The sequence below is a fragment of the Zootoca vivipara genome, chromosome 1, assembly GCF_963506605.1.
Source record: "Zootoca vivipara chromosome 1, rZooViv1.1, whole genome shotgun sequence".
Classification (NCBI taxonomy): Eukaryota; Metazoa; Chordata; class Lepidosauria; order Squamata; family Lacertidae; genus Zootoca; species Zootoca vivipara.
In genome coordinates, this window is record NC_083276.1 from 43,391,514 (window position 1) to 43,402,852 (window position 11,339).

Consider the following 11,339-nt stretch of genomic DNA (forward strand, 5'->3'; position numbering starts at 1 on the left):
GATTTTATCCTGAAAGTAGCAGAATCAGGCAATTGTGCCAAGCAGGTTGCAGATCAATTCTTCAAACACCAGCAGATTAAACTAATTTTTTAACCTTCATGCAAGTCAATCAATATACCCTTCTTCCCGTTCACCTGAGTACCAGACCAAGTCTTAATCTCCTATGGTCTTTTCTAATCTTAGATTACGCAATATGTAATAACAATTTTTTTTAAAAAAAGAAGTGGAGATATTTATTTCCTATTATGCCATGTTTGCTCTTGAGTGCTGCAGAGTTAGGGAACAAACCACTCTTACTTCTGCCTTTGCTAAGAAGTGAAAGTATAGTGAAATATTTAAAGCTCGGCTTTCACCTGCATAGTAGCATTTTTGCCTTATGGAGCATTTGATCATGGCCAACTAATAGGCAGACAAATAGCAATATTGGACTAGTCAGTTGCCTAGGTTGCCAGCCCTAAAGAGAAAACATGTAAAAATCACTACAGTATGTTTGTTCAGTGTTTCCCTGAATGATATAATTCACTTATTTTAGTAACATAAATGAAAAATTAACAGATCTTGACAGCCACAATAAAAGCTAGATGAATTCAATTATAGCTGGCATGCCAAGCAGAATTGTTTGCAATCTGCTCTCAAATAAACCACATGACAATTATTTTTTCACTACCCATATCCATAAACAATTACCTAGCAACATTTTATTGGGTTATCCATTTCCTGCTGTACACAGGGGGGAAATAAAGGCAGGATAGAAGATATGAGGAATTCTTTATTGTTGTAGGACAGAAATTCTATATTTCTGTTGTACACTGTCAATAAAAGAAAAGCTTCAGCTCCTTGTAACTGTGCTCTATTCACTTTGTTCTTGTTTTTAAAAAGCAGTCCACCCTCCCTGCTACATTTAGGCAACCATACTGCAATCAGTTTCACATGCTATCTGTGCTAATAGGGAATTCACTAAGACGTCAGCTCTGGGTGCTATAGCAAGGGTGACCTTGGGGTCAGTCACTGTCTCTTAGCCTACCTCACAGGTTTGCTGTGAGAATAATATGGGGTGGGAGGGAGGGAGAACCATTTATGCCATTTTGAGGTCCTTGGAAGAAAGGTGGGATATAATAAATAATAAATAATAAATCTTCCCTGTAGAAGAAGACTGAGCAAGACAGGTGTTTTTCATTTACAAAAATATATATAGATAAAATATAGATAAATATGTACATGGTTAGGAATGATATATTTGGAATGGATACAGAATATGAAACACTTCCTTCATTACACCTCATGTAAGTACTTTATGGGATTAATTAACCACCACATGGGCATGATGAACATTAGTATGTGTGTGTGTGTGTGTGTGTGTGTGTGTGTATATATATATATATAATTATTAAAACGTTTAGGATAAACCAAGGGATACCAAACAAAAACATCATTGACTCAAAACAGTTGATCTCTCACTCGTAATGTATGAACAGTTCTGCCACCTGTGTACTTCCCAAGGTATATGACTATGCTAGACAAGATAGACCTGTGCTCTGATACAGCATTTCAGGTGGCAATCATAAACACATTTAATAGCATTTAACTCAGCAGGACTTACTCCCAAGTAAATATGCACAGACTGCACTGTTACTAACTTGAATTAAATTGCTCCATGTCAGAGGTTTGCAAACCTAGTGCCTTAACACAGTGTTTCTCAACCAGTGTGCCTCCAGATGTTTTGGGACTACAACTCCCATCATCCCTAGCTAGCAAGACCAGTGGTCAGGAATGATGGGAGTTGTAGTCCCAAAACATCTGGAGGCACACTGGTTGAGAAACACTGCCTTAACAAGTACACACACACACACATATACCGTGTTTCCCCTTTTTTAATACGTAGTCAGAAAGTAAGCCATGGGAGGGTTTTTCTAGAAGTAAGATAAGTAAGACGTACCCCGAAAGTAAGCCACCATTGTTTCTGTCACCTCCTCAGCCCCTCCTGTGTGCTCAGGGAGCCAGCGAACCAGCAACAGGCATGGGGGGAAAACGCGCCTCTCAGCTGATTTCTCCACCGCCTGCTGAGCGCACAGGGAGAGGGGGGGAAGCCTCTTCCTGTCCCTCTGGAGCAGGCCTGTCTTTCCTATTGGGGCTACTGGTGCTTTCCTTTTCGACCCTGGGAGGCAGCGAATACATCCAATGGTCAGGGCGCTTTGGGGCGCCCATCTCTCCCCGTCTGCACCTTTTCTCCTCCTTCTGGGCCAGCACGCGCCCTCTTTTGCTCGCTCCCTGCCTCTCCTGTGACAACAGGCAGCGGCGGCGGCGGCGGCAGCCACAGCCGGCTGCAAGGCAGAGAAGCTAAGCCCAGCGGAGCCGAGGTGCTGTTGAGCGGCTGCGGGCTCCCTTTGGCCGGCCTTCCTTGTGTGCGTCTGGCCGCGATGCGCCTCCCTCCTCCTCCTCCGGCGTAGCAACAGCAGCGGGAGGCTCCTCCTCCTCCGGCAACGGCAGCAGCGGCTCCCGCTCGGGTCTGGCCGCGATGCGCCTCCCTCCTCCTCCTCCGGCATAGCAACAGCAGCGGGAGGCTCCTCCTCCTCCGGCAACGGCAGCAGCGGCTCCCGCTCGGGTCTGGCCGCGATGCGCCTCCCTCCTCCTCCTCCGGCGTAGCAACAGCAGCGGGAGGCTCCTCCTCCTCCGGCAACGGCAGCAGCGGCTCCCGCTCGGGTATGCACCCCTCCAGCCAGCAGCCAGCCAGGCGGCTCCCACAAGGGCTGCAGCGGTGGCTGGTGGTGCGGCAGCAGGGAAGGCCGCCTAGCCAAGCGAGTGAGCTGTGTGCCCTCTCCACCCGCCTCCCTTTTTCCACCTCCACCACCTCCTCCGCCAGCCAGCCAGCCTTGTCGCCGCTTTTGGGCGCCTGCCTCCGTCCTCCGCGGCCCCCAGGGGCTAGCAGCAGCAACAGCAGTGGGAGGATGAGGATGACACTGCTGGGTCCCGCTGCCTTGAACCGAGTGGCGCTGCTGCAAGATTGCTTAATAAAAAATAGATTGCTTAATAAAAAAACCAAGACACCCCCCGAAAATAAGCCATAGGCTTATTTTCTTGAGTAAAATAAATATAAGACGGTGTCTTAAAATGTGGGAAACACGGTATATTACCACCTTCCTTCTCAACTTGCAAATTGCTATTTTTTTTTAAAAAAAAGGAGCCAGAGTACAATAAAAGCGGACAAAAGTGAATTTCCCTCACTTCACTCTGTTATATTATTAACACAGGAAAAGGATTTATGTGGCCAGTAGGTATCAGGGGAGCAAAAGTTCGAAGGCATAGAGTGATATACAGGAAGGCTATTTTAAGATAGTCTGCAAAATGTAGAGTAGTTCACACAACAGACATCCTGAAGATATTTGAAGATTGATTCTTTGTCTTCTGCTCACATTTCATTCCCACCCCCATCCTCTTTCAGCTCAACGGAGTCAAATTTTCCTGAAGCCCAGTTCAATTTGAGCTTCAAACTAGAGTAGTGCTAAGAGTTATCCTCGAGTCCCTGCTGTGGTAATCACAGAAGTCCTTTTCAAACTCCACTCCAGGGAATGTTAGGGTAAGCTCATCAGGGAATCCACAGTGGGAAGAATCTGTAATGCCAGACAAGCCTTCCTGCACTTGTTCAGTCGCAGCAGAGGGTATGGTGTATCCCAGGCGGAATGTTAGTTCACACAGGACAATGATGAGGCCCAGTTAAGCCCAACCAGTGCTCCACCTAAGTCAACCATGGAATGCCTACTCCTAGGTAAAGGTAAAGGGACCCCTGACCATTAGGTCCAGTCGTGACAGACTCTGGGGTTGCGGCGCTCATCTCGCTTTATTGGCCGAGGGAGCCGGCGTGCAGCTTCCGGGTCATGTGGCCAGCATGACAAAGCCTCTTCTGGCGAACCAGAACAGTGCACAAAAATGGTGCTTACCTTCCTGCCGGAGCGGTACCTATTTATCTACTTCCACTTTGACGTGCTTTCGAACTGCTAGGTTGGCAGGAGCAGAGACCGAGCAACAGGAGCTCACCCCGTCGCGGGGATTCGAACCGCCGACCTTCTGATCGGCAAGCCCTAGTCTCTGTGGTTTAACCCACAGCGCCACCCACGTCCTTCTGCCTACTCATAGGAAGTCATAAAAGGGCAAGTGAAAGGAGGCACATAGACTGCTGTAAAAGAGGAAGGGAGGGAAGTGGGGGTGGGGAAAAGATGTGGGGATGGGGGTAACTTGGTGATAATTAGGAGGGGAAGGAGAAGCTGAAGACAGAACCTTAGGAATAAAAAAGAAAGACAGCTGAAAAGACACCAGGAAGCAGAGGAAGAGCTGATTCAAGCAGTCATATTTTGTGTCATAAGCTTGTTTGAATGTGGTCAACATGGGCAAGAGAGCCAATAGACTGAAATGAACTTCTTACGGCTAGTTACAAACAATGTAATAAAAGGGCTTGAGGCTAACTTCATTTGTACTTTGGTTTATTCTAATTGTTAAATTATTGTTTGGGCTAACTCTTTTAAGCTATAAGAAATATTGCTCATATCCATTACACTCTAGAGAGGTTGCCAACCAGTCATCTTCCTATTCATAACTAAAAGCTGCACAATGAAAACATTTCTAATGCACAGAGGTTCCATGACAGACAGGCAGGCAGGCAGAGGTTCTGCAGCCCACTATGGAAAGGTGGGCTTCCCTAAAGGGAAAATATTTGAAAACAACCAGTCTGAAGCTTACTTGCTTCAGCAATATGGAAATGCTTCACTTGAACTGCTGGGCTTCTAGGACGAGGAGAGTTGAATGAAAACATAAATTGTTCTGATGGGCAGTGCAGAGCAACAGGGCCGATCTCTTTCCTCTGTTATGACCACTCCACCCTGAATTACCAGGCTAAAAACTATTTTTGACTTACAAGCAAAAAAGGGGGGGGAAAGGAAAAGCAAATCCTGTGGTACTAATTTGCTGAAGAGTATAAATCCTGTTTGAAATAGAATGCATGACATTTGAAACCAGTAAGGAGGAATAGAAAGTGAGGAGGTTAAGGAGCGCAAGAAATCTCAGCAGAAGTACAGCAAAATGTGTGCACTCTCTGTTCTGCCTCACAATCAGACTAAAAAGGTCAAAGAGAGAAAACTGTTTCATACTCATTCCTCCACATTTTACATACATGAAATCATGGAGGAAATATACCAGAAACTGGAAAGTGCATGCAACAAACTGGCAAATATTTATGTGATTATGCCTTCTGGTAGAAGCATAGCCACAATCAACCCACACATGTACTGTCTGGTTCACAAACTAACCTTTCTATACAATCTGGGAGTGAGGAGAGAAGAGGTGAGCAACTACAAGGGATATGGTATTTTTGGTGGTGGCATATCAGATTCTTAATCTCAGTTACCTGGCGCATAACCTGATGACCTTCAGGTGCCAGGTGAGAACAATTTTGTTTCTTCAGGCTTCTAATTGGCCATTAAAGAGTTTGCTGCTTCTGAACAATGCTTTTTCTTTCTTTTTCTTTTTTGAAGGCTGACTGGTTGTTCAATGCCTCACCTACATACAAACCATCTACCGGTAAGTCATTTCCCTGAGTTGACCATGAAAAAGTGAACAAATAAGAATGGTCAAAATACCCAAAAAGCATTTTTAGAAGAGAATAGAGCAGAGTGTCTAGCTTTTCCAGATATTCACATATCTCCTGTGGCACTAGATAGCTGAACAACTGTTAGTTTACAATAAAGACAAATTACATTGCACTTTTGTTTGATGTGAATATCTGTTAAAAAGAAAATACTTTATGAAAGAAATGTCTACTTGTTTGCAAACTAGTAAGGCAAATTGGAATTCTATATAATTCAAAAATGTCTTACAAGCAAATTGTTATTAGAAGTAATTGGTCAAAATCTTATTCCATTAATGCCTTTGCAATAATTTAAAGTGAACATTTCAGACAAGTTACAAGTCTGAGCAGTGTGTTGATAAATGAAAGAAGAATGCAACTAAGTAATGCTTATACTGTATACAATATATAATGTATACCATAATTATAATGCATATACAATGTAATGTGTAACATATACAAATTGTTCAGTTGTGTTTTTCCTGTACAAGTAAAAAGGAAGGAAGGGAATTTCCCAGAAATAAAATTATTTGTTCTACATGAATGTTTAGTTCTGTCTGTTAAATAACCTAGTTATTAGGGTTTTGAATTAAAATTTGATATTCGTTTTGAAGCTGTCTAGGCAAACACTGAGGAAGAAAACACAAAAGAATCATCTTTGTGGTCTGAAGTCAGGAAAGTGTTTACTGCAAGTGTACTGTACAACTTTGGAATGTAAAGAAATTAAAAGATGTGGTTTAAAGGACACTTTTAAAAAATCCTGTGTTACATAATTTCAGTCATCAATAATGTACACTCTTCTGCTCAGCAGTAGGCATTCCTTATTGTATCCATCACAACAGCACCTACAATCGCAAGGTCATTGTTCTCTTTAACCACCTCACTTTCCTTCAACATCATTACATCTAATTGCCCTTAGCTGTTGAAAGCAAAATTGAAGAGTTTTGTGGTACCTTAAAGCCTAACTAATTTATTATGGCATGACTAAAGTCCACGCCATTTGTTAGTAATGAATGTGCTATTGTCACAAGACAAAATACCAACACATCTTCTCCTCTGGAAGACATTTGCAAGTGGATTTTTTTTGCAAGTTGAAGGCCTATAAAAAACAAACTTCCTGGGATATTTACTTATGGGGTGTAACACTGACTTTGTGAAGGTAAATATTAAAGCTCAGGATAACTGGACAATGAGATGTCAGAAAGGTAAAATGATGAAAGGAGTACACTCTGAAGTACCAACCAAGGGATGAGAAGCCTCAAGCATGGGAACCAAATGTGGCCTTCCAGGTCTCTTTCTCTGGCCTCTGAGATTCTCCCTCACTGACCCTATTTCACACCCTTCCTGAGTGTATTTACCTGGCTGGAATATGTCTTTGAACTATGATAATGTTATCTTGCATTGGTTAGTACACACATTGGGGCTCTTTTTCAGCCAATGTGCAACCTTCCAGAGCTTGTAAAGCAGTTGGTGGGCAGGGCTAGAAGCAAAGCTGGAAGAGAAAACGTATCTGAATTTTACTTTTGTGCAGTAGACTAGTTTCCATGCACATGCACTGAAAAAGAGCCCTCACGTATGTACTAACCAATGAGCTATGCAGGACTAAAGAAGAGGGGAATGTGTGCAGTGAATATTCACCACAGCAAAGGGAGAGCACTAACAGGATTCATATATATAGGAAAATTAGAGATTACACAGCACCAGCTGTTATAGAATATTTGGTATGCAAGCATCTGCGAAGTGTGACTAGTTTGCTTCCAGAATCCCTACATGTCATGACAAAAAGACAGCCCTGCTACGCAAACTGAATCAAAGTAAAGATCCAGTTAAGCGTAATACTGGGGGAAAAACAAAACACCACAATACATAATAGATGGCAAGGGAAGATGCCCAATTTGTGAGGAGGCACAGATTGGATTAAGTGTTTGTTAAGGCACGGGATGTATTGGATTAAGTACTGTACTGCCACTGTTTAACAATAAGAGCTAGTACAGCCCACATACTCTCAACCTTAACTCTTAGTCTGCAGAATGGGAACATTATCTTACAGGTTATTTGGAAAGACGAATTATACTTGGATTACAAAGCATTAAAAATATTAGTGGGCTGGCCTGTGCTGTTCACTCAGACAGATAGAATATGGTAGTTACCCAGCAAGACCCTAACAACAGAACAGACAGAACACTGAAGCTTATCCTAGTTCAACGCACTGCCCAAAAAGGAAGGCATATCCACACAGATACATTCGTCAACACATTCACAACAAGGCAGTGATGATGGGAGTGGAATGCCTCTCAAGTTCACCTATGTGCCCAGTTAGGCTGGCTGGGACAAACAAGAGAACCCATCACCATTCACTACTACAGACCCTTCTTTTGAAATTCACCAAACTTCCACATCTTATGGCCAGTTCGAGTATTTGCTATCATAGCTAACAGCATAGCATACATACATTGGGGTTTAGGACCCCACGCCTTCCAAATCATGACTGATCCAAGGATGTTATCATTGTTTACTGAATTTTCACCCTGCCCTTCCTTCCAAAGGAGCTCAGCAACCACTGGAGAGATTAAAAATACCACTATACTGTAAAACAAAAATGTATCTAAGCACTTCCAAAATGTGGCAATATAAATACAAGCCCCATTCACAGGGTGCTTACTTTATTTCTCTCTGCTTTTATGACAGCGATGGATAACAGCAGGCACCCCCAAACTTTGGCCCTCCAGATGTTTTGGACTACAATTCCCATCTTCCCCAACCACTGGTCCTGTTAGCTAGGGATCATGGGAGTTGTAGGCCAAAACATCTGGAGGGCCGCAGTTTGGGGGTGCCTGGATAACAGTAATCAAGTGAACCACACAGCAAAGCATTTAGGTTTGATGAGGCCCTGAGCTACTGAAGGTAATGGGGTCCTTTATATGTCCATCTGTCCTGTCAACAACAAATTGTCACTGTTCTTTGTGTTGAATATAAGCTATATGGTAATTCATGGACCTAATAGGTATCTAAAGCTATTTGCACATAACAAAATATGTATTTTATCAAAGTAATTGTTTTTTATCTTATATTTTGGAAAGGTACATCCAGGTTTTTTTCCTTTAAATTTTTTGGGTCCCCCAAGAGCGTGGGGCCCTAAGCTATAGCTTGTTTTGCTGATACGTAAATCCGGCACTGAGCAAAGGAACAAAAAACATACACCCTACAACCCAAACTTGCCAATCATTTTTTGGAATTTATAGGCAAGGTGCAATGGTTCAACTAGGCCCAGGTTTAAATTCCTGCTCGATCACGAAATCCTCTCAAGTTTCCTTGGGCTAGTCACCTCCTTTCATCATAACCTACTTTACAGGGTTGTTGTGAGGACAGGTGGCAAAGGCCATCTTTAGCTCTTTGGAGGAAAGAGAGGCTATAAATATAAACGCCAATACATATAACAAACTTTGGCAGGTCACTTATTCAAATGACTGTGGGGCAATTACCTGGAAGTTAGTCATATTTTAGTTACTTGTTCAGAAATGACAAGAGGCTTGCCTCACCCCTCCTGCACTTCCAAAGGCAGGTCAAGGAGACAAGGAGCAGCTTAAAGATTTCCCCCTTGTGGTTGCAGGTACAGGAGCCCAGCAAAGGGATGTGGCAGACCTTATAAGAAGACCTCCATGTGTACACACACACATCCATCAAATGTGTGTATCACAGTTAGACTAATAACAACAAGAAGGAGGAGGAGGAGGAGAAGAGGAAGAAGGCGCCTGGGGCTTAACAGGAGAGATGGGCGATTTCGGGCCAGAAGGGAGACGTGCGCGCCTGAGGTGAGGCCGGGAGGCGTTTCCCCCCAGGAGGCGAGCGCGCGCGGACCTACCGGATGAAAGTGGTCTTGCCGGTGCTGTACTGGCCCACGAGGAGCACCATGGGCTTGTTGTCGAAGTCGGCGGGCTCCAGCGCGGGCGAGTGGAACTCGTGGAAGTGGTACTGCTCCTCCAACGGCAGCAGCTTCTTCGCGTACAGCTCCTTTAGGCCGCCCGTCACCGTCTCCACCACGTCCTCGCCTTCCCCGGGCCGGTGGCGCCCGCCTTGCTTCAGCCAGCTGAACATCTCGACCGCCTTTCGCAGCAGCAGCAGCAGCAGTAATGGGACGCAGCCGCCGTCGGCCCCCCTCGCTCGCCTGGCCGCTGCCCGCACTGGAAGGCCGAGCCGGCAGACGGCGAGCCCCGCCCTTCCTCCCCACTTCCGTGCCTTCCGCCCTCGCTCTGCGCCGGCCTCTCTGGGTCGGCGGGGCGGAGGCTGGAAGCACCTCAGGCTCAGTTTTCTCCCGGTCACCCAACAGAGCTGCTTTCGAGGGGCGGGGCTTGGCTCCACGATATGGTGGGGTTTCTATAGGGATCTTGCTCTCCTCATGAGCGCAGTTCCCCTGCTGACTGGAAAGGAGAGGCGAGCAAGCCAAGAGGTAGTTGCTCCTACAAGGAGCAGGCTCTTTCGGCGCTCCCTCTCTGGATGGCGTGGGAATCGGGGAAGGGGTCAAGGTGCCGTGCATGGCTTCCCCCCCCCCATTTAATCCCCACTACAACCCTGTGAAGTAAGTTAAGCTGAGAGGCAGTGACTGGCCCCCAAGGTCAACCAGCGAGCTTCACGCTTGACTGGGGATTTGAACCCTGCTCTCCAGGGTCCTTGACCAACACACTAGCAATTCTCAGTGATGGTGACAAGGGGCAACTACTACTGCTTGCCTGTCTTCTCCATACTTTCCTGCTCTGGAAGGCTTTACTTGCTCGCTGTTTGCTTCTCCAGGTGAAGGCGACAATTGGGCTCCCTAAGCCCAGCCCCCCCCCCCACTGTGCCACCCAAAGGGAAGTGCACAGGTGACCCACTCGCTGGATCATCACCTTCACAAGCTCATCAAAAAAAATATGGGAAAGAGAAGAGATCCCAGCAGACCTTAGGGATGCCAAAATTATTGCTCTCTTTAAAAAAGGTGACAGAACTGATTGTGGAAACTATCGAGGCATCTCTCTATTAGCTGCGGCCAGCAAAATTCTTGCAAGGATCTTAGCATCTCTTAACAATATCCGAAGTGACCCTTCTTGAATCCCAAAATGGTTTTCGCCCTCCCAGGGGGACAGCGGACATGACACCGCTTGACAGCTTTAAGAAAAATGCGGAGCGCAAAACCAACCCCTGTATATGGCGTTTATTGACCTGACTAAGGCTTTTGACGCTGTAAATCATAATGCCCTGTGAACTGCCCTTCTGAAAATTGGCTGCCCAGATAAATTTGTAAACATCATTCAGCTCCTGCATGATAATATGACAGCAACAATCGTAGATAACAATGGCTCTCAAAGTGAAGCATTCACAGTGAGATCGGGTGTTAAACAGTTGTGTTATTGTCCTAACTCTATTCATTATTTATATTGCCATGATCCTACACTTAAAAATGGAAAGTGTAATGCTGGTGGTCAACAAAAGAGGTTTAAATACTGTCTCAAGGCAAATCTTAAAAAAAAATGTAGTATAAACACTGACAACTGGGAAACACTGGCCTGTGAGCGCTCCAGTTGGAGAACAGCCTTTACCAAAGGTGTCATGGGCTTTGAAGACACTCGAACTCTGGACGCAAGGGAGAAACGTGCTAAGAGGAAGGCACACTTGGCAAATCCACACCATGAAACTCCCACCCGGAAACCAATGTCCCCACTGTGGAAGGACGTGTGGATCCAGAATTGGC

The 11,339-nt window shown here is 45.1% G+C and overlaps 1 protein-coding gene across 1 annotated transcript in view; it reads right to left on the bottom strand.

The window, feature by feature from the left end:
* The window catches only part of EHD4 (EH domain containing 4), a 30,068-nt gene extending 20,217 nt beyond the window's left edge, over positions 1-9,851 (bottom strand). The window contains exon 1 of the mRNA XM_060273623.1: positions 9,477-9,851. Within this exon, the coding sequence (XP_060129606.1) occupies positions 9,477-9,709 (233 nt within the window). The 5' untranslated portion in view covers positions 9,710-9,851. The remainder of the gene's footprint in view (positions 1-9,476) is intronic.
* Positions 9,852-11,339: the final 1,488 nt, after the last annotated feature.